This window comes from Peromyscus californicus, unplaced genomic scaffold (assembly GCF_007827085.1).
Source record: "Peromyscus californicus insignis strain IS unplaced genomic scaffold, ASM782708v3 Scaffold_4__1_contigs__length_199733344, whole genome shotgun sequence".
In the NCBI taxonomy this organism is placed as follows: Eukaryota; Metazoa; Chordata; class Mammalia; order Rodentia; family Cricetidae; genus Peromyscus; species Peromyscus californicus.
The window spans coordinates 174,465,764-174,489,641 of NW_026294562.1; the positions used below are offsets into that span (position 1 = coordinate 174,465,764).

Sequence of the window (23,878 nt, forward strand, 5' to 3'; positions counted from 1 at the left end):
AATAAAGGTAATAAAAAAAGAAACATATATTCTGGACACCGGCCCTACAATTATTCTTACGTTGTGTTGAGTTCATCTTGATTACATGAGTTAAGAATGTCTAAGAACAAATCAAAGAATTCACAGGCAACTAACACGGGGAAGGAACCAAGGAGACATTGCAGGTGAATTGCTAAGAAGAGACTGCCATTTTGGAGAACTTCCCAGAGCATCAGAGCCAGGCACTACTAGGACTCCCGCAGAGTCTTCTGAGATGCACTGAGGTCAGGACACTGTGCAAATGCTCATCTCTGGGTGTCAAACTTTCCTTTCCAGACTATTCCTCTGTCTGTCCGTCTGTCTGTCTGTCTGTCAGTATCTCTCTCTTCCTGTCTTTCCCTCATTCCTTCTTTCCTTCCTTCCTTGCTTTCTTCCTTTAAGGTTATAACTCGTGTAATGCAGGCTCTCCAATGCGTTATGTAGATGAGAATGACTTTGAGCTACTGATCTTATCACCTCGACCTCCCAAGCATTGGGGTTACAAGCATGCTCCCCCACAAATCTGAACACACCTCTGTTCCAGGCAGCCAGGCCTGGGCTACCAGACTCATCACTGGAGGGAATGATGAGCCCTCGGTTATAGGTACTGCTTCCCCAACTTTGTCTCTCTGGACCTGTGATCATTGTGTTATTTCTGCCCTCAGTGTCAAGGTCTACAAGAAAAGTCCCCTGACAACTTTTTCTCAGCACACTAATTGTCCAAGTTAACTGAGTTTCCAGAGCCTGCCCCAGGATGCTGCCGGAAGTGACTGGAAGGAAAGTTGTCCTGGACTCCCTACAGGGGTTGGGGCCCAGGACACCGAGAGTTAAAATGGAAGGACTTGAGATGACGCACCCGACTCTGCCTTTGTTCCAGCAGCAACAGCAGAGCCCTGCGGGGGCTAGTGTCCAGAAGAAAAGTTCTGCATGCCAATACAATTCAGAGACCCCTTCTTTTAAAGTTCGAAGCTAGGTGTGGTGGCTCTTGCCTCTAATTCCAGAATCTGAGAGGCTGAGGCAGGAGAATTGCCAGAAAGTTAAGGCAAGCCTGGGTTACATGTAATGAGTTCCAGGCTAGCCTGGGAAAGAAAAGCAAAATAAGCAAACAAAAACACAAGAAACCCTCAAGGCTCATGGATCTATGCAGCAGAGGAGGCAGAAGGACTGTAGCCGGACGGGATGGGTGGCTCCAAGGAAACAGTGTCCTCCAGACACAACAGGACTGAGTCCGTGCAGCACACACACGGCCTGCATAGGTTCAACCAGACCTCATCTCAACACTGATAGGGAAAAGTGGACACAGACTCCCACCCCTAACCAATGAACTATCTATAACTGATACCTGTTGGCAAAGGAAAAATCAGTTTTCACCAATGGAGTCTCACTGGGTATACCAACCATACCCCAGGGCAGTCCACGTGCCCAGAAGTAGCTGGCTAACACAAAATAAATTCAATGGTATTTTTGTGAACTTTTTGTTTTGTTTTGCATTGTTTGGGGATTTTTTCCCTTGTATTATTGGTCTCTTGCTTGTGCTCATCTGCATGCACGCCACTCCTCACACATAGGTAAACACTGTACACACATGAAAACTGAAGAAAGAAAAAAGAAAGAGAATAAAGCACTCAGTGAAGCCTGTCGCAGGCTGTCCAGAACGTCAGGGGACTCAGAAAGAGTTCAGCACTGATGGGAAGAAAGGCAGCAACTCAGGCTCATCAGTCACAGTAGGCATGCTCAATATTCACTAGATTGCTGCCTGACATTATTCAAAACAGAAGATGCAGCTGGGAGGTGGTGGTGCACGCCTTTAATCACAGCACTCCGGATAGAGGCAGGCTGATCTCTGAGTTCAAGTCGAGCCTGGTCTACAGAATAACTTCCAGGACAGCCAGGTCCACACAGAGAAAACTTGTCTCAAAAAACAAAACAACCAAAGCAAACCAAATAAAAACTACACAAAAGAAACAACAGAACCCACATAAGAATATGACAAGTATGGAAGTCAATGATCCTGTGGAGAGAGGTGGCTCACTCACACAACAGAGATCTAGAAGAGGGTAGGTGTGAAGTGAGAACCCATCAGGAAAGTGGAACGGAATGGAGGGGCTTCTCAACACAAGGCTATGACCGCTTGTAGAGCAGGAGAGAAGAATATTTCAAAAGAGATACAGAAGCATCTTTGTTTGAGAACTGACGACATGCACACACAGAACGGGAGACAAAGGGGCTGAGAGCTGAGAGCTGAGCCGGGATCTGGCGGGCAGAACCACAGCGGGAATGAAATATTTATGGCACACACTAATCTTCATTGTTATGTATTCAGCTCCCCCAAATTGCACACAGCAGCTGTAGAGAAAAGGGGAGGCAATTATCTAATTTTTCCATGAGTGACATGCAATAGCAGTAAGGAAAGACTGTGAACACAGGAAAGATGGACCAGACCAAGCGAAATGACTCTGTAGAGAGAAAGGAAGACTGGGAGACACTGGCATGACAGGAAACTAAGAATGTTTATAAATGACCCCAAATCCAGTGAAAGAGCAAAACAGAAAGCTTTGCAGAAGCCGTCAGCTGGGTCTGGATGGGCACCCCTACCTGCAGTCTCCACTCGGACAATCAGCCCGTGGACTATCTTAAAATAGACGAAGTCTTTAATTTTTAAAATTGGTGGCCGGGTGGCAGTGGTGCACGCCTTTAATCCCAACACTCAGAGGCAGAGCCAGGTGGATCTCTGTGAGTTCGAGGCCAGCCTGGTCTACAGAGAGAGATCCAGGACAGGCACCAAAACTACACAGAGAAACCCTGTCTCGAAAAGCCCCCCCCCAAAAAAATGGTGTAGAAATATAGAAAGTATTAATGTTTCTCAAAAAAGCCTAAGCTTTCAACAGAATTATCTCCAGGTAATGGGCATCTCTGCCATAGTTGTGTGTACAAGAAAGGGCTCCCTTCAAAGCCCCCTAATTCCAATAAAATTTAATTATCTCAATTTTGATTCTGACAGCATTCACAGTTGGTATGCTTTCTGGTTTTGATTTATCAATTATTGAGAAATCATTTGAATGTGATTATGGAGTTAGCTATCATTCCTTATTACTATAGCAGGCATTTTTGCTCCTTCATGTTTTGAAGCTTTGCTGTTAGGATTATACTATAGGTTTATTTTAGTTTTCTAGATAGGATTTCAGTAGATAGTCCTACATGGCCTCAGTCTCACAGACATCCACCTGTCTCTGCCTCCCCATTGCCTGGAATAAGTGGCACGCCCAGCCAAGTTTATTTTCACTAGATGAATTGCCCTCTTTATTATCACTGGCAATGTTCTTTGTCCCTGAATCTGCCTTGATTTTTTTGTTTGTTTGTTTTATTTTGTTTTTCGAGACAGGGTTTCTCTGTGTAACAGTTCTGGCTGTCCTGGAACTCACTCTGTAGACCAGGCTATCCTTGAACTCACAGCGAGCCACCCAATCACCTGCCTCTGTCTCCTGAGTGCTGGGATTAAAGGTATGCACCACCACTGCCTGGCCTGCCTTGTTGATTAAGTCTTCTTTTGACTATTGTTAGGATGGTCACTTTAATCTGCTAGAGTACTTACCTTTAACATATTTTCTGTAGTTAACACGTGGTTGAGTCTGCTTGTTTTAAAACCTAATCTGACAATCTATACTTTATACTTTAGGTTGAGATCATTTATAATACATTTAATTCGATTAGTGGTATTACAAGGGTCCTCTATTCCCTTGACATTCGTTTTCTATCACGTTCTGGAATAAAAAGAAGTTTGTGTAAATATAAGAAACAACAAAAGAGATTTTGAAAGTTCGTTCGTGTCACCTTACAACAGAAGTAGGTTTATTTCTACAAAAGCGAAGTGAACATTTGTATGTGTTTAGGACACTCACGTGCTAGTCACTCACTCATCCTTCAACATGGGAGGTTCGACAGAACTGTCTAATGGACTGTTCTATCAATAGAAATCGATGTGGTCCTCAGTCACATTTTCCTATCTAGACAGCAGGGACAGTGAACCCAGGAAGGGTCCAGCACACATGGCTCTCTGAAGTCTCTGATGTAACCTGCCCATCCTCTCCACGTTTAAAACCAAACAATTCTGTAGTTCTGTCTTTTGAAATGTATCATAGTCCCTACCATCGCACAGAGAGGTGGAATCCTTCTGCAGTGGGACTCAGGGAAAGCGTAATCAAAGCAGTTATGTCTCGATCTGATTTTACTCCAATTCTGCACTTTCAACTTGGGTTCACCCGGGCGTTGGTGGCTCACAACTTTAACTCCAACACTCGGGTGGCAGCGGCAGGCAGATCTACGTGAGTTCGAGGACAGCCTGGTCTACAAAAGGAGTTCCAGGACAACCAGGGCTACACAAAGAAATCCTGTCTCAAAAAAAAAAACCAAACCTTTAGGCTCGTCTGTACATTCCATAGGAGCGAAAACACATTACCAGAAGAACCCGGAAGTACGTTTGGAGAACACCCGGAGCTTACGCATTAAGTGTGCAACCCGTGGGAACTCCTACAAACCACCGGGCGCAGCTCCCAGATGGGCTGCCCAAGCTGCATGCTGAGATTTCTCTAAGCGGTAGGGTTTCCCGGGATAAAGCCTCAAAAGACTCTATTTCCCAGGGCCCACCGCACCGGAAGTAACTGATGGTCTCGCTACTGCGGAAGCTCCTGGCTTTCTGGTGGGAGTAAGAAATTGCTGTTTGGCGTAATTCTCCACCGAGTAAGGCGGGAGACAGCGGGCTGGGTGTGGACGGTGGGGTGGGGTGGGTGGATCACCATCATGTGTGTGAGTGTGTAGAGACAGTGACGTGCGTGTGTGTACACCTCGAACACTCTGCGTTGTCTGGGTCACTGTGCTAGCCTCTCTCTGCTCCTGCTTTCTCTCACGGCCACAGGGGCTGAAGCAGAGGACCAGGCTTCAGTACCGAGAGGTCAGGGACGGAGTCTGAGGGAAGCTTTCCCTGAGGTCCAGACTTGAGCTCGGGGCGAGCATTTGAGGCCGGAAGCGCCCCCGAGGGTCGCCTAGGAGGGCAGCTGCTTGTTGAGTCCAGAACTTTCTGGGAGCTCTAGCCATCGTGGGTGTTGTGGGAAGTGAAGGAGAGTGCTCACTCGGATGCACAGCCTGGGATCTCCTGCTTGCTCGGGCTCCCGAGTCTGCCGCTATTCAAACGAGGGCCTGGAGAAGAGTGCCAACATTATTGCTACACATCTAAGATTCGAGAGTGAGTTTGCTCTTTCGTTCGGTGTGAGGAACGAGGTTGTAGTTTTAGAATATGGAATTGTCTCCCCGTCCTGTCCACTTTAATTCGAGGAGAGGTGTCTAGTCTTATTGCAACTTGATATGCCATGTTGGATTGATTTCCCCGGGAGGCCTTCCTTTTCTGAAGGGACAAGAGGAGTGGGTGGGAGGTTGGGACCAGGGACCCGCAGGGTAGGAGGGAGTGGAAACCGCGGTTGATATATGATATATGAGAGAAGAATTTTTTAAAAAAGAATATAGAACTGCTTACATGAAGGAGGACATGCCAATTGATAACTTCCCCATTTTGGTCCTTACACTATCCCTTCTCTTTCCACTTAATATTCACATAATTCTGTTAGAGATCACTAACATCTTCTCTGTACAAATCACTCCCTGATGTTATAGATGGGACCCTCCAGAGTTAACATTAGCGCTTTCAAACCCCTGAGTTCCTAAATTGCTGTTTTGATGACATCACACATTAAGTGGCCATTGATCTTTAAAGGCCTTCCTTTCAAAGCAGGGGAGAATTGGGGGGTGGTAGGTGATTTCTGTTCACTCATGAGGATTTGAGGAGTGGAAAAGTAATAGCACTAAATTTGGTATCTTTGAGAGCTAGTGATTTTCAGGGTGTCTGTGTGTGGAAACGGGTAATATTGGCCAGATCCAGACGAGCAGTGCTGTGGTTGAATGTGGGGATGTGGATCTGTGGTATCCGGGTTGGAGTCTTGATTCTGTCCTCTTAAGGCTATCTAGCCTTGTCATGTACCATAGGGTGACTGTTGTAAAGCCTGTTAGTGCAATGCCAGCTGTATAATAAGGGCCTGATATGTTTTGGTTGTTGCTTTATGTGATTATTTTGGGTTTTCTGTAGTAAAAGGGAGTGTTAGAAATAACATAATTACTGGTTGTATTTTTAAAACAATGATCAAAAAAAAAAAAAAAAAAAAGGCTTTCTGGTATACCCTTGAATCTCAGCACTTGAGAAGCCAAAGCAGCAGGACCTCTGTGAGTTCACAGTCAATTTGGTCTACATAGCAAGTTCCAAGCTAGCAGGGCTACACAGTGAGACCTTGTCTCAAAAATAAGAAGTACTACACAGAGAAACCCTGTCTCAAAAAACCAAAAAAAAAAAAAAAAAAAAAAGAAGTAAAAGAAAGTGAATGTACTGATGTACAGAAGAATTCTTTAAATTTTCAGATTAAATGTTTTGAATTTTGTGGCAATGATACATACTTTGGAGTCTTTATGTCCTTTGGGATGTCTAAATCTACCTGTCACAATTTTTGGTGAGCACACTTAACGTCTACTCTCTGAGTCTTTCAGAACCATTAATCATAGTCACTGTGCTGCATGATGTATCTGGAACTTGGGTTGTGGAGCTGTACTTGAGTAGTCCTTGATCAGCATCTTCCCAACTCCCTTATGGATCTACATTTCCCACTCTCAACCACGATGTTGCACATCCCGCCTCAGCCACTCACACCTCCATTACCTCAGCCACTCACACTCCATTACCTCAGCCACTCACACCTCCATTACCTCAGCCACTCACACTCCATTACCTCAGCCACTCACACTCCATTACCTCAGCCACTCACACCTCCCTTACCTCAGCCACTCACACCCTCCCTTACCTCAGCCACTCACACCTCCATTACCTCAGCCACTCACACCTCCCTTACCTCAGCCACTCACACCTCCCTTACCTCAGCCACTCACACCTCCATTACCTCAGCCACTCACACCTCCATTACCTCAGCCACTCACACCTCCATTAGCTCAGCCACTCACACCCCAATTACCTCAGCCACTCACACCTCCATTACCTCAGCCACTCACACCTCCTTTACCTCAGCCACTCACACCTCCTTTACCTCAGCCACTCACACCTCCATTACCTCAGCCACTCACACCTCCTTTACCTCAGCCACTCACACCTCTGTTACCTCAGCCACTCACACCTCCATTACCTCAGCCACTCACACCTCCATTACCTCAGCTACTCACACCTCCATTACCTCAGCCACTCACACCCCATTACCTCAGCCATTCACACCCCCATTACTTCAGCCACTCACACCCCCATTACCTCAGCCACTCACACCACTCACACTCCATTACCTCAGCCACTCACACCTCCATTACCTCAACCACTCACACTCCCATTACCTCAACCACTCACACTCCATTACCTCAGCCACTCACACCTCCATTACCTCAGCCACTCACACCCCCATTACCTCAGCCACTCACACCTCCATTACCTCAGCCACTCACACCTCCATTACCTCAGCCACTCACACCTCCATTACCTCAGCCACTCACACCCCCCTTACCTCAGCCATGCACACCCCCCTTACCTCAGCCACTCACACCTCCATTACCTCAGCCACTCACACCTCCATTACCTCAGCCACTCACACCCCCCATTACCCACCATTTAACTTATTCTTGTGATAGAACATTTTCAGATTCAGCATGAGTGAGATGGTAGATATGTGTCTTTTTGTTAAAGACTAATTATTTTTCTAAGTTCTGTGTGTGGGGTTATACGTACATGAGCACAGGTACCCTCAGAGACCAGATGAATAGGATCCACTAGAGCTGGAGTTCCAGGCATTGTGAGCTGTCAGGGAATTGAACTCCTGACCCTGGAAAAGCCATACCAGCTCTTAGCCTCTGAGCCATCTCTCCAGCCCTACCATTTGTCTTTTTGTCTTTAGCTTATTTCCCTTGTTTTCCTCCATGTTCACCCATATTGTAGTAAACGGTTGGGTATTGTTGCACTGTGTCTGTGAACCTCATTCTGGATTTGCTTTGTCCATTCATCCTTTGGTAGGATGGCATATCACAGATATGTAAATTATTCTGGAATAAATGTGAGAGTGTAAATGTCTCTTTGAGGTACTGATTTGATTTCCCTTGTATGTCTCTACTCAGTAATATGAAGGATGGATCATGTCACAGTTCTAATTATAATTGTTTGATGATCCACAGTATTGTTTTCTATAATGACTGTATTAATTTACATTCCCTCCAGTAATGTGCTTTTTCCACCACATCCCCCCCCCCCCGTTATCTTTTCTTTCTAATAATGGACACTTCTTTTAAAAGATTTATTTATTTCATTTTTTAATACTTGTGAGTGTTTTGCCTGAATGTCTGTATGTGCACCATGTGCATGTCTGCTACCCAAGGAGACCAGAAGAGGATGTTAAATCCCCTGTAATGACAGTTATGAGCCACCATGTGGGTGCTGGGAATTGAACCCAGGTCCTCTGCAAGAGCAACAAGTCTTCTAAACCACTGGCCCTCTATCTCTCCAGCCCCCTGGTAATTGACTGTCTTACAAGGCGTGAGGAGGCCTCTCATTGTGATTTTAATGTGTATCTCTCCTATGCTTATTTTTCATGTACCTCTAATAGGCCACATTGATGTTCCATGTGGGGAAATGTCTATTTCCGTGTTCTCCTCTTTCTTAATTAGCGTGTGTCCTTGTCCCTGAATTTTCTGCGTTCCTTTGCTGTGAAGGAGTTTAGATGTTAACTCCTTGTCAGAGGTACAGTTTGCAAATATTCTCTCCCATTCTCTACACTATCCCTCTACTCCTGGTTGTTTCCTCTGATGTGTAAAGTTTTTAGTTTGATTTGCCCATTTTTCTTTTGTTGCTTGTGTTTTTACAGTGCTACCCAAAACGTCCAGTGTCATGGAGGCTTTCCTGTATATTTTTTTCTAGTAGTGTCAGTTTCAGTTCTTAAATTTTAATCTGTTTTGAGTTGACTTTGCATGTGGTGTGACTGAAGGTCTAGTGTCATTCTCCTGAATGTTAATATTCAAGTTTTGCCAGTGCCACTGATTACAGAGGCTAGCCTGGGACTTTAAGCAAGCCTCCTTCTTCTGTGTGCCCAGTGCTGGAAATATAGACCTATGTCACCACCACTAGCAGGACTTCCTATTGGCCTTCAGGATCACAAGCTTCATGAAACATAGACAGTTGTAAATATCATGAGGTCACACACTGAACTATCACAGACATGTATAAATGTGGGCTGGGGTGATGGCTCAATGGGTACAGTGCTTGCAAGCATGAAACTCTGCAATGCCAGATGCAGAATTGCATGTCTCTAATCCCAGCCCTACTACTGCAAGATGGGAGGGAGAGATAAGAGAATCCCTGAAAGGCTAGCTAGCCTGGTGTATCCAGAGTCAAGAGGGAAGGAAGAATTAAGAAAGAAGGAAAATTTGTACGTGAATTTTGTGGGGAGACAAAAATGTTTAATTTTATAAGATTATCAAATATGTACTTGGGAGTTGGGCATGGTGGTGCATGCCTGTAATCTCAGCATGGGAAATGGAGGAAGCAAACAGTTTCAAAGTGTATTAAACCAAGGCTTAGGCCTGTTGATTTAGAGCACTGGTTCCCCATTTGGTGATGGCTGCATTGTAGGGAGGCCAACATTGTAGGGAGTTCTGAGGATGTGTGTGCTTCTCGGATCTTGTGAGTAGAGGTTGATGCTGCTGAAGGTTGTACAGAGCACAACATAGTCCTCCCGCACACCCCAACACAGAATAATTATGTCAACATGCTGAGATTGAGAAACCCGATTACAGAATTAAGGCTTAGGACTCCTGGAATGAATTTAATATTATTTTGGGCAAAATATCCCATAATTATGGAAAAAATGAAACAAATCATACTCACATCCTGTGACAGAATGTTTTGTACCTAATTATCTTCATAAAAATCATGGGTCTGTGGATTGTAGTATGGTTATCCTTTATTTTGTGACTTTATTTAAGTGAGTACATGGTATGTTTATCTTTGGGAGTCTGGGTTACCTCACTCAGGGTGATATTTTCTAGTTCCATCCATTTGCCTGCAAATTTCATGATGCCATTGCTTTTAACAGCTGAGTAATACTCCATTGTGTAAATGTACCACATTTTCTTTATCCATTCTTTGGCTGATGGACATCTAGATTTTTCCAGGTTCTTGCTATTACAAATAAAGCTTTTATGAAGATAGTTGATAAAGTATCCTTGTGGTAAGGTAGAGCATCCTTTGGGTATATGATCAATAGTGGTGTAGCTGGGTCTTGAGGTAGATCGAGTTCCAATTTTCAGAGAAACCACCATATTGATTTCTAAGGTGTACAGCCATACAAGTTTGAACACCCACTAGCAGTGGAGGTGGAGGAGTGTTTCTCTTGCTCCAAACCCTCTCCAGCATGAGCTGTCACTTGTGTTTTTGATCTTAGCCATTCTGACAGGTGTAAGATGGAATCTCAGAGTCGTTTATTTACATTTCCCTGATGGCTAAGGATCTTGAACATCTCAAGTGTTTCTCTGCCATTTGAGATTCTTCTGTTGAGAATTCTCTATTTAGATCTATACCCTGTTTTCTAATTGGATCATTTGGTTTGTTGGTGTCTAGTTTCGTTAGTCCTTGATATATTTTGGAAAATCAGCCCTCTGTCAGATGTGGGGTTAGTAAAGATCTTTTCCCATTCTGTAGGTTGCCATTTTGTCCTATTGACAGTGTCTTTTGCCTTACAGAAGCTTTTCAGTTTCGTGAGGTCCCATTTATTTATTGTTGACGTTAGTGCCTGAACAATTGATGTTCTGTCCAGGAAGTTGTCTCCTTTGCCAATGCGTTCAAGGGTATTCCCCACTTTTCCTTCTATCAGGTCTGGATGGGGAGGTGGGCATGGGACCAGGAGAGATCAGGGGAGGATGGAGGGAGAGAGTACTGGAAAAGACAACTAGAATCAGGGGCATCTCTGGGATGAGCTTGAAACCTAGTGTAATTGAAACTCCCAGGAATCTATGAGGGTGACCCTAGCTAAGACTCCTAGCAATGAGAGATACAGAGCCTGAACCAGCCATCTCCTGTAACCAGGCAAGACTTCCAGTGGAGGGAATGGAACCCCAACCCAACCACATTACCTCTGACCTACAATTTGTCCTGCCTACAAGATATGCTGGGACAAAGGTGGTACAGAAATTATGGGAGTGGCCACCCAATGAGTGGTCCAGCTTGAGACCCATACTAAGAGAGGGAGCTCACACCTGACACTACCTGGAGGGCCAGAACCCAGAGGCTGGATAGCCCAGGCACCTAAGGTAGAACCAAACATGACTGCCAAAAAAGAAAAAAAGTCAATGAAATGATTCCTAATGATGTTCTGCTGTACTCATAGATCGTTGCCTAGACCAACTGTCATCAGAGAGGCTTCACCCAGCAATGGATGAAGACAGATGCAGAGACCCACAGACAAACATTGGGCATACCTTGGCAAATCCTGTGGAAGAGGTGGAAGAAGGATTGTGGGAGCCAGAGGGACCAAGGGCACCATGGGAAAACACGCATAGTCAATTGTTCTGGTCTCATGGGGCTCACAGACACTGAACCACTAACCAGAAAACTTGCATGGCTAACCTGGGCCTTCTGCAGTTGTGTGGCTTGGTCTTCTTGTGGGACTCCTGGCAGAGGGAGCAGAGGCTGTCTCTGACTCTGTTGCCTGCTCTTGGGACCCTTTCTTCCTGCTGGGTTGCCTCATCTAGCCTTAATAGGAGAGGCGGTGCCTAGTCTTGCTGTAAGTTGATATGCCATGGCTGGCTCATATATGTGGGAGGCCTAAATGTTTCTGAAGGGAAGGGAAAAGGAGTGGATGGGGGCATGTGGGGGTGATTCAGGGAAGGACTGGAAGGAGAGGAAGGAGGAGGAGGGAAACTATGATTGGGCTAAGAAATTAATGAATTGATTAATAAAAATTTTTTTAAAGACAATTACAGTTTAATTGATGCAATGGAAATCTTTTCTGAGGGAAAGCACTCAGGAAAGTGTTCCATGGTGTATTATCCCATTCACTCAAAGTGGGTTCGGAGTGCTGAACACTGCCTGAGGATTGCAGCTGCAGACCCTCCAGCTTTGCTGTGTCTCACTCAGCCCTGAGTTTTCAAGGGAGTTACAGTTTGGATGCTGTTACCCCTGTCAGCCCTGAAAGATGGGATTCCAGTAGGAAGATCTGCTTATAGTAGAAGGAGGGGCCCAGTCTAGGGCTAGCTGGATCTCAGGATAGAAGATGGGATCCCTTCTGCTGGCATCTTCTGGAGGAACTAAAGACAGTCGTGCTTATACTCTGCACATCCACATTGAGCCCTCATGCAATGGGTTGTCTGGGGTTAGGACAGAATCGTCTTTGTGTAGACTCCTGTCTGCTTCTAATTTGTGTGGGAGGCTATGAGCAATGGGAGAGGAGTGTGTGAGTGGGGATGCTTGAGATATAAAAGTAGTCGATGAAGTCATGTGACCTAAGTCAGTCTGGGAACATCAAGTCACAATCCATTGAAAGGCTTTCTTTTTGTTCCCCAGGGGAGGATCCTGAAGAAGGATGGCCAGCTCTAGTTCTCAAGACATGGTCTGTGTAAGTTGACCTTTGTCTCTTTACATAGGGTGACTTTCAGGTTAGGTGAGTCTTTGCTGTCTTCTCTTGTGAAGCTTTCCAAGGACCTGAAGTCCTCCAGCCCAGTCTGCCCATTACAGTGAGGGTTGCAAGACCAGAGCACTTCCTGTCTGTGGCTCTTTCCTGCTGGTTCTGGAGTTTTCTTTGAATGCATCCCTGCACACCTGCTTTCTGCCTGGTCTGGGGTCAGGGAGGACTGTCGTTGCAGAGGAGGTGACAGTCTACAGGGAAGCAGGGTCTTTGGGGGTTTCAGAACGTTGAGGTGATGGTCTCCTTTGACTGCACTGGGACTCCTGATTGACATCTTTGGTGTTTTCAGGCTGATGACACAGGGTTTGAGAGTGAATGGCCTTGGTGCATGTGTGTGAGATAACCTGCTTGAGGGGCTTTAAGAGAGAGTTCAGTGATGAGAGGGAAAGGTCATCCAGGCTGTGATTGGGAGGGGGCTGTCGTCTCCAGAGTCCAGGAAGACCTGAGACACACTGTTCACCTTGAAAGTTTCTGTTTTTCAGGACAAAACCCATTAAACCTAATATGCCAGTAATGTGGACTTTTATATAATTTTTGGACTCTTATGTAGTTTACAAAAATCATTCTCGTGACAAAGAGTCTTTATGATATCATCTGATATCATAATAAACTCAAGGACTCACACCATTTCTTAGTATTTTACACTGAACCCTGATGACGTTTCTCTCTTGTGGGCTATAACTTGAAGGGTGTGGATGGAATGGAAATGCACATTTATTAGATGCGTAGGGTGCGTACCGTCATCCTTTACTGGGGGAGCTCGTGCAGCCAGGTACTTTGAGCATTTCCATGTCTTCTTCCTGTTCTTGAGTCCTTTCCCCTCTGATTTTCCATCTTGAATTCTTCCCCAGTTTCACTCTACTTGTGTTTGTGGTTTCAGGGGTCAGTGACATTCAGGGATGTGGCTGTTGACTTCTCTCAGGAGGAGTGGGCCTGCCTTGATGCTACTCAGAGGGTCTTATACAGGGACTTGATGTTGGAGACCTACAGCAACCTCGTCACAGTGGGTAAGGCCATCTGTCCCCGTGAAAGGGGGATGTGCTCTCTACACTTGGCTTCCCTCTCTCTGAATGAAAAGACAGGGCCATTTTCCTGTGGTAGCTGAAGCTGGTCTTGGTGGCCCATGGCTGTCATTCCTTTACTCAGAAGGCTGAAGCAGGATGATTGCTGTGAGTTCAAGGTCACCCTCAGGTACATAGTGAGTTCTAGGGTAGCCTAATCTATAGGGTGAGGCCCGGTTTAAAACAAAACTAAACAACAAACTAAATGAAATAAATAAGGAGACAAATAAATAGAATTAGTAACTAGAGAGATAGGTTGGTTAAGACAACTGGTTGCTCTTGCAAGAGCCTGGGTTCAATTCCCACCATGTATAAGGTACCTCAAAAACCATCGATAACTCCAGTTCCAAGGCATCTGGCATCTGATGGCCTCTTCTGGCCTTGATGGGCACCACGCACACGTGTAGTGCTCAGACATACATGCAGACAGACACTTAGATTAGGTTTTAATCAATAAAATTTTAAAACAAGTAGCTGAGTTTTTCTTCTCAAATTAACAATTAGAGATTTGTTGGGTTGAAAATAGGAGCTTCATGAAGCACCTGCCGTTTCCATACCCCTTGGAGATCCTCTCACTGAGCTCGAGTTTCAGTGAGAGACCCTGTCTCAAAAACTAAACTAGAGAGCAGTCTATGTGACCATCTTACACTGGTCTTTGGCCTCTACACACACACATAAATGAATACCTACTCGTACTTGTACACACACTCTTATGAACACATATACACCATATGTGCGCACATACACCACTGAGTAGAAGAGCCAATAGGATTCACTTACTAATGAATCAGTAGGATTGATTTAAAACAGAAGCGGTCACATTCTATTTTCTTCAGTGAATACTTCCTTTGCTTGGTTTGTTGTGGAAGTTTCAGGCTGTGAAGCTTGTCGCTTTCATTGAGCAAATCTATAAGATGGAATTGTAACTGTAAAAGAAGGCAACATAAATAGTAATACTGATAACAGTTTTCGTGGCTGGGGATAATAACTGTGGTAGAGCACTTGCCCAGCAAGTTCAAGGCCCTAGTTCAATCTCTATCATTATAAAGTGATAAATGGAAATTAAAAACAATAATAATTTTGTGTTAGTATAAGTCAGACAGTATTCAAAGTTTTTGAATATAGTGTTTAATATCAGTATCACCCCTATCCAAAAGATATCAACTCAACCTAAATAATAATGATAATTGATAATAATAATAATATAAGGCTTGGAATGTAACTCATTGTTAGAGTACTTTCAATAATAATAATGATAATAAAAAAATAATAATAAAATTATTTGGTTTTTTGAGGTCAGGTCTCATGTAGCTCAGGCTGGCTTTGGAGTTGCTATGACACTAAGGCTGACCTTGAACTTCTCATCTGTCTGCTTCCCCTTCTCAAGTGTTGTGATTTCAAGTGTGTGCCATCATGCCCAGTTTTTAGATGGGAAAATTGACCGTAGAATCCTAAATAAATGGCATTATTGGCGAGCTGCAGAGAAGGGGTTTACACTAGACAGTGTAGCCTAAGGGTTCAAGTTCTCCCCACTATATGTACTTTCCCCTTCAGTGACAAGCCCTTATCTGCACTTAAATGAGATTAAACCCTTTTCTGCAACAGCTGGTTTCTCACCCAGGTTCTCCTCTGAAGTCTTTCCTCAGTGTTATTTTGTCTCTTAGCGTATTTTATCTGTTTGCCAAGACAAGGGTCTTGCTCTGCAGCACAGATTGGCCCGGCTCATTCCCCACCTGCTGAACTAACAGGCATGGTCCACCATGCCAAACTGTATAGACCTTCGTAATAAATAAGTCTGTAGTTTTCAAAATCTGCACAGGCAGCTCATGGGGGCACACGCCTTTAATCCCAGCATTTCGGAGGCAGGGGCAGGCAGATCAAGGAAGTCCCAGGACAGCCTGGTCATCATATTGAGTTCCAGGTCATCCCGGGATAACTAGAGGGACCAAGTTTAAAAAGTCTCCACGTGTCATTTCTTCTTTCTTTTAAGCGGGAAGTTCCGTTTCCAAACCCAATCTGATCGCCTTATTAGAGCAGGAGAGAGAGCCCTGGATGGTTGTGAAGGAAGAAACAGACAGGCCCAGCCCAGGTGAGTAAGAGGAAGGCAGGTCTCCAGCATTGCCAGGCACAGCATGTGGTCGGAGAGTCGCCTCATGGCTGACACTGGGTTGACACACTTTCTTCAACTCGCCAAGGCCTGTGGAAGAACATGCCTGAGACCTGGGAAGGAAGTCAAGGTCATAGCAAAGGCTGTCACAGGGCCTTCTAGTTCATGAGTCACTAAGTTGTTCTCACCTTCTTCCCTCTTAGTGGAACAGTTACCCTTTCTACCATTTTAAACGTATCTTATTGGTTGTGTGTGTGCACACAGGTGTGCAAGTACCCAAAGAGGCCATAAGAGAATATCAGATCCCCTGGGGCTGGAGTACTAGAACCCAGGTCCTCTGGAAGAGCAGTCAGTGTCCCTAACCGCTGATCCAATGATAAGACAATTTGAACACCAGTGAATTCAGGAGCACAGTGAGGCATAGCAAATATTTTGATTGTATATCTTCATAGTCACTCTAATCAAGGTGTGATGGTGTGACCTATGCTTCTTACTGCAGCATTGGGAAGTGGAAAAGGCTGATCCCTTGTCTTGCTAACAACTCGGCCTACTTTACCTGTCAGGTGCCGGAATCCAGCTGCAGCGGGATTCTGATCCACAGGAAAGAGGTGTGAAGTTGGTGAAAAAGACCACCAGTTGTCTTTCAAACAGATGGCACCGGATAGCACAAGCTATCTTTATTTATACAAGTTCTGATGCATTCAAGCATGAACAGTTTGAATACATTTCTCTTTAATCATTTTCCAAGAATCATTAATAATTTAGTTTCTTTGCCTCTTTCCGACTCCCTTGACATCATTGACCTTTACCCCATATTATTAATTTTTATATTGGAAGCCAAATGATTATATCTAGCCAGGCACATCTTTTCCCAACTGTGCCCTAGACAACAGTAAACATGCAGTTATAAAATAAGAGATATTTAAACCCTTTGATTAGTTTTTAACAATGTGATACTTTTATATTTTTTGTAATCAGCTGAATGTATGATGCCATACCTATGATATTATTTTCAGGTGTAAGTCAATTTCTGAATAATCTGTTTGTGAACAACAGTTGTAATCCTATTCTTCATACATTCTCAAAATGGTAGTAATTACCTAACTCTTTAAATGATGGGACCAAGTTTATATTCTTCCTGGCAGTTTCTTTTTTTTTAATTAATTTATTTATCTTTCTATTATCAGCTTGATACAGTATAAATTCTTATCCTAATAGTGAAATGTTTGATTGAGGCTTGCCCAGTGATTGAGTAAAACCAAAACTTATTATAAGCCAGTCATCCTAGGGTCCCCCATGCTACATATATAGCCTCCATGGTTCTGTGGGTTGCAGTCTGATTGTTCTTTGCTATATATCTAGGATCCACTTATGAGTGAGTACATACCATGTTTGTCCTTCTGGGTTTGGGTTACCTCACTCAGGATGATATTTTCTAGTTCCATCCATTTGCCTGCAAATTTCATGCTGTCATTGTTTTTCTCTGCTGAGTAGTATTCCATTGTGTATATGTGCCACATTTTGTTAATCCATTCTTCAGTTGACGGGCATCTAGGTTGTTTCCAGGTTCTGGCTATTACAAATAGTGCTGCTCTGAACATAGTTGAGCATGTATCTTTGTGGTATGATTGAGCATTCCTTGGGTATATGCCCAAGAGTGGTATGGCTGGGTCTTGAGGTAGTTCGATTCCTAATTTTCTGAGAAACCACCATACTGATTTCCACAGTGGTTGTACAAGCTTGCATTCCCACCAACAGTGGAGGAGTGTTCCCTTTGCTCCGCATCCTCTCCAACATTGACTGTCATTAGTGTTTTGATCATTGCCATTCTGACAGGTGTAAGGTGGTATCTCAGAGTCATTTTGATTTGCATTTCTCTGATGATTAAGGATGTTGAGCATTTCTTTAAATGTCTTTCAGCCATTTGTGATTCTTCTTTTGTGAATTCTCTGTTTAGCTCTTTAGCCCATTTTTTAATTGGATTGTTCAGTATTTTGATGTCTAGTTTCTTGAGTTCTTTATTTGCTTTGGAGATCAGTCCTCTGTCAGATGTGGGGTTGGTAAAGGTCTTTTCCCATTCTGTAGGCTGTCTTTTTGTCTTATTGACCATGTCTTTTGCCCTACAAAAGCTTCTCAGTTTCAAGAGGTCCCATTTATTAATTGTTGTGCTCAGTATTTGTGCTGCTGGTGTTATATTTAGGAAGTGATCTCCTGTGCCAATGTGTTCAAGTGTACTTCCTACTTTCTCTTCTATCAAGTTCAGTGTAACTGGATTTATGTTGAAGTCTTTGATCCACTTGGACTTGAGTTTTGTGCATGGTGGCAGATATGGATCTATTTGTAATCTTTTACATATTGACATCCAGTTATGCCAGCACCATTTGTTGAAGACTTTCTTTTTTCCATTGTATAGTTTTGGCTTCTTTGTCAAAAATCAGGTTGTCATATGTGCATGGATTAATGTCAGGGTCTTCAATTCAATTCCATTGGTCTGTATGTCGGTTTTTATACCAGTACCAAGCTGTTTTTATTACTATAGCTTTATAGTAGAGCTTGAGGTCAGGGGTGGTGATGCCTCCAGAGGTTGCTTTCTCATATGGGATTCTTTTAGCTATCCTGGGTCTTTTGTTTTTCCTTATGAAGTTGAGTATTTTTCTTTCCAAGTCTGAAGAATTGTGTTGGGATTTTGATGGGGATTGCATTGAATCTGTAGATTGCTTTTGGTAAGATTGCCATTTTTACTATGTTAATCCTACCTATCCATGAGCATGGGAGATCTTTCCATTTTCTGATATCTTCTTCAATTTCTTTCTTTAGAGATTTAAAGTTCTTATCAAAAAGTTCCTTCACTTGTTTAGTTAGTGTTATCCCAAGGTATTTTATATTATTTGTGGCTATTGTAAAGGGTGATGTTTCTCTGACTTCTTTCTCAGCCCTTTTATCATTTGTGTATAGGAGGGCTACTGATTTTTTTGAGTTGATCTTGTAGCCTGCCACTAGAATTTTTGGGGTCACTTATGTATACTGTCATATCATCTGCAAATAGTGAAAGTTTGACTTCTTCCTTTCCAATTTGTATCCCTTTGATCTCCTTTTGTTGTCTTATTGTTCTAGCTAGAACTTCAAGTACTATATTGAATAAATATGGGGAGAGTAGACAGCCTTGTCTTGTTCCTGATTTTAGTGGAATCGCTTTGAGTTTCTCTCCATTTAATTTGATGGTGGCTGTCAGCTTGCTGTAAATTGCCTATATTATGTTTAGGAATGTTCCTTGTATTCCTGATCTCTCTAAGACCTTTATCATGAAAGGGTGTTGGATTTTGTCAAAGGCTTTTTCAACATCTAATGAGATGATCATGTGTTTTTTTTCTTTCAGTTTGTTTATATGGTGTATTACATTGACAGATTTTCATATATTGAACCATCCTTGCATCCCTGGGATGAAACCTACTTGGTCATGGTGGATAATTTTTTTGATGTATTCTTGGATTCGGTTTGCCAATATTTTGTTGAGTATTTTTGCATCAATGTTCATGAGGGAGATTGGTCTGTAATTCTCTTTCTTTGTTGCATCTTTGTGTGGTTTGGGTATCAGGGTAATTGTAGCCTCATAAAAAGAGTTTGGTAGTGTTCCTTCTGTTTCTATTGTGTGGAACAATTTGAAGAGTATTGGAATTAGTTCTTCTTTGAAAGTCTGGTAGAATTCTGTGCTGAAACCATCTGGTCCTGGGCTTTTTTTGGTTGGGAGACTTTTGATGACTTTTTCTATTTTTTTAGGGGTTATTGGTCCATTTAAATGTTTTATCTGGTCTTGATTTAACTTTAGTATGTGGTACCTATCCAGAAAATTGTCCATTTCTTTTAGATTTTCCAATTTTGTGGAGTACAGGTTTTTGAAGTATGACCTGATGATTCTGTGGATTTCCTTATTGTCTGTTGTTATGTCTCCCTTTTCATTTCTGATTTTGTTAATTTGGATGTTCTCTTGCCTTTTGGTTAATTTGGCTAGGGGTTTGTTTATCTTGTTGATTTTTTTCAAAGAACCAACTCTTTCTTTCATTGATTTTTTTTTGTATTGTTCTCTTGGTTTCTATTTCATTGATTTCAGCCCTCAATTTGATTATTTCCTGGCATCTATTTCTCCTGGGTGAGTTTGTTTCTTTTTGTTCTAGAGCATTCAGTTATGCTGTTAATTCATTGGTATGAGATTTCTCCATCTTCTTTATGTGTGCATTTAGAGCCATGAATTTTCCTCTTAGCAGTGCTTTCATAGTGTCCCATAAGTTTGGGTATGTTGTACTTTCATTTTCATTGAATTCTAGGAAATCTTTAATTTCTTTCTTTATTTCTTCCTTGACCCATTGATGTTTCAGGTGGGCATTATTCAGTTTCCATGAGGTTGTAGGCTTTCTATAATTTTTGTTGTTGTTGAAATCTAACTTTAAGGCATGGTGGTCTGATAAGATACAAGAGGTTATTCCAATGTTTTTGTATCTGTTGAGATTTGTTTTGTGACCAAGCATGTGGTCAGTTTTTCAGAAGGTTCCATGGGGTGCTGAGAAGAAGGTATATTCTTTTGTGTTAGGATGGAATGTTCTGTAGATATCTATTAAGTCCATTTGAGTCATAACATCTGTTAGGTCCTTTATTTCTTTGTTAAGTTTCAGTCTGGTAGATCTGTCCATTGGTGAGAGTGGTGTGTTGAAATCTCCCACTACTAATGTGTGGGGTTTGATGTGTGTTTTAAGTTTTAGTAATGTTTCTTTTATGAATGTGGGTGCCTTTGTATTTGGGGCATAAATGTTCAGAATTGAGATTTCATCTTGGTGGATTTTTCCTGTGATAAATATGTAATGTCCATCCTGATCTCTTTCGATTGATTTTTAGTTTGAAGTCTAGTTTATGAGATATTAGGATAGCTACACCAGCTTGCTTCTTAGGTCCATTTGCTTGGAAAGCCTTTTCCCAGCCCTTTACTCTGAGGTAGTGTCTGTCTTTGAAGTTAAGGTAAGTTTCTTGTATGCAGCAGAAGGATGGATCCTGTTTTCTTATCCATTCTGTTAGTCTGTGTCTTTTTATAGGTGAGTTGAGACCATTGATATTGATGGATATTAATGACCAGTGATTGTTAATTCCTGTTATTTTTTGTGGTCATGTTGTGTTTTCCTTCTTTGGTGTTTGTTTGTGTGTGGGATTATCTATTGCCTGGGTTTTCATGGGTGTGTTTAGCTTCTTTAGGTTGGATTTTCCCTTCTAGTGCTTTCTGTAGGACTGGATTTATGGATAGGTATTGTTTAAATCTGGTTTTATCATGGAATATTTTGTTTACTCCTTCTATGGTGTTGGGGGGTTTGCTGGGTATAATAGTCTGGGTTGGCATCCATGGGCTCTTAGTGTCTGCATTACATTTGTCCAAGACCTTCTAGCTTTCATAGTCTCTATTGAGAAGTCTGGTGTTATTCTGATGGGTCTGCCTTTATATGTTACTTGGTCTTTTTCCTTTGCAGCTCTTAATATTTTTTCTTTGTTCTGTATGTCTTGATTATTATGTGGCGAGGGGACTTTTTTTTTGGATCCCGCCTATTTGATGTTCTGTAAGCTTCTTGTATCTTCATAGGTATTTCTTTCTTTAGGTTAGGAAAGTTTTCTTCTATGATTTTGTTGAATATATTTTCTGTACCTTTGAGTTGGTATTCTTCTCCTTCTTCTATCCCTATTATTCTTAGGTTTGGTCTTTTCATGGTGTCCCAAATTTCTTGGACATTTTGTGTTACGACTTTTTTGTCTTTAGCGTTTTCTTTGACTGAATAATCTATTTTCTCTATTGTGTCTTCAGTGTCAGAGATTCTCTGTTCCATCCATCCATCCATCGATTGGTTATGCTTGCTTCTGTAGTTCCTGTTCGTTTAGTCAGGATTTCTATTTCTAGCATTCCCTCAATTTGTGCTTTCTTTATTGTCTCAATTTCAATTTTTAAATCTTTAATTGTTTCCTTCACCTGTTTAATTACTTTTTCTTGGCTTTCTTTGATTTTTTTTCCAACTTTTTGTTTGTTTTTTTTTTCTTCCGTTTGTTTAAGGGAATTTTTTATTTCCTCTTTAATGGAGTTTTTTATTTCCTCTTTAAGGGTCTCTATCATCTTCTTAAAGTCATTTTTAGGATTGATTTCTTCTGCTTTTTCAGCCTTGGTATGTTCAGGTCTTGCAGTTGTAGAATCACTAGGTTCTGATGTTGTTATATAGTTCTTTATGTTGTTGCCTGAATTTTTGCACTGGCGTCTACTCATCTCTTCTGCTCAGTATAAGCGGTGTCTGTGTCTGAAGGTGCCTCTCTTGTTCTAATTGTTAGTCTTGGTCCACTAGGAGTTCTTGGTTAAATCGGTGCTATTGGGCTCTGTTTCTTCAGGAGCATCTTAGTCCAATCAGTATTAGTGGGTTCTGTCTCAGGGAGCAGTTGTTCCCAGTTGGTATAGGGTGTACTTATGGTTCATAGAAGCATTATTCATAATAGCTTGAACCTGGAAACAACCTAGATCCCCCTCAACCAAAGAATGGATAAGGAAAATGTGGTATATTTACATAATGGAGCTGTATATTTACATTACTCAGCTGTAAAAAACAACAACCTCACAAAATTTGTCAGTGGTTGTTAGGTTCGTAGGAGTTGGTTTTCTGTTTTTTGTTTTTGTTTTTATTTTGGTGGGGGAGCAGGGAAAGGTAGCTGTCTGGTCCCTGGGACTCTGATGGGTAGGGCCTAGGGGCTAGAGACCTGATCCACTGGTGTGGAGATGGGGGCTTAACTGTTCCCAGTCTGTGTAGTGTAGGCTTATGATTCTAGTGATCTGGTTCAGTGGCTGGGCAGTGCCTTCTTTTGTGTTCTCAGGTCACGTTTTGCTCATTTGTCAACTCCTCAGCTGATTTTGTTTCCTCAGACTGCAGACTGTAGAATTCTGAATCCTCTCCTGAATGTATCTCAGCTGAGCAGATTATGTAGTAGGGTAACCTAACAACACTTCCAAGTTGTTGGGTTTCGCAGGATCGGCAGCTGGGCCCTGGGTTGGCCTCAGACTGAGTGTTTGTATCTGTTCTGGTCACGTCTCATGGAGATGGCTCCTTCCCCGGGTGCTGGTTTTAAAGGCGTCCCTGTTCCAGGTTCTTATTCTCCTTGTTTTTACTAACTCCTCAGCATGTAATAGCTCAGTTTCTGGTCTTTATTACGACCGCGTCTCTGCCACTGCTCAGCCTGCCTCTGCGGCCGCTTCATCTGCCTCTGCGACTGCTCTGCCTGCGTCTGCCACTGCTCTGCCTCCTTCCTGTCAGTTTCTATGTGTACTTTTTACTTCCAAGGGAACTGGGAGTTTTAACTGAAAAAAATGTCTAACCATTCATGTCCTTGCACCAGAGAGATGTCTGTCCTTTCATGTCCTTTAATCTCTTCCTTATATGTTCCTATAAGTTTTTTTAAACAGGTTTTTCATTTATTTTACATATCCAACACAGTTTCCCCTCCCTCCTCTCTTTCTGTACCCCCCTCTATCTCCTATTGACCCCCCCATCCACTCCTCCATCTCCATTCAGAAAGGAGACTTGAACAAAGTATGGCACATCAAGTTGAGGCAAAACCAAGCTCCTCCCCCTGCATAAAGGCTGGGCAAAGTAATCCAGGATGGGGAACAGGTTTCCGGAAGCCAGCTAAATGCCAGGGACAGGTCCTGATCTCTGTTAGGACCCTAACAAAGATACCAAGCTACATAAATGTCACACACATACAGAGGGCCTAGGTGGGTTCCATGCAGGCTCCCTAACTGTTGGTTCAGAGTCCATGAGGTCCTGTGAGCTCGGGCTAGCTGTCTCTGTGGGTTCCTCACTTGTGACCTTGACCCCCCTGGCTTGTACAGTCCCTCCTCCCTTTCTTCAAGAGGACTTCTGGAGCTT

At 42.8% G+C, this 23,878-nt stretch overlaps 1 protein-coding gene across 8 annotated transcripts in view; it reads left to right on the plus strand.

The window, feature by feature from the left end:
* Nucleotides 1–23,878, plus strand: part of LOC128094942 (zinc finger protein 60-like) — a 70,275-nt gene that overhangs the window by 32,435 nt on the left and 13,962 nt on the right. Inside the window, exons 1-5 of one of the 8 annotated variants that reach the window (XM_052713551.1) lie at nucleotides 4,553–4,755; nucleotides 11,481–11,876; nucleotides 12,656–12,707; nucleotides 13,657–13,783; nucleotides 15,828–15,926. In XM_052713551.1, the coding sequence (XP_052569511.1) occupies nucleotides 12,675–12,707; nucleotides 13,657–13,783; nucleotides 15,828–15,926 (259 nt within the window). In that variant the 5' untranslated portion in view covers nucleotides 4,553–4,755; nucleotides 11,481–11,876; nucleotides 12,656–12,674. Of the gene's footprint in view, nucleotides 1–4,551; nucleotides 4,756–4,829; nucleotides 5,258–11,480; nucleotides 11,877–12,655; nucleotides 12,708–13,656; nucleotides 13,784–15,827; nucleotides 15,927–23,878 lie in introns of those variants that run through there. The other 7 variants (XM_052713557.1, XM_052713552.1, XM_052713553.1 and 4 more) reach the window with 7 other exon arrangements.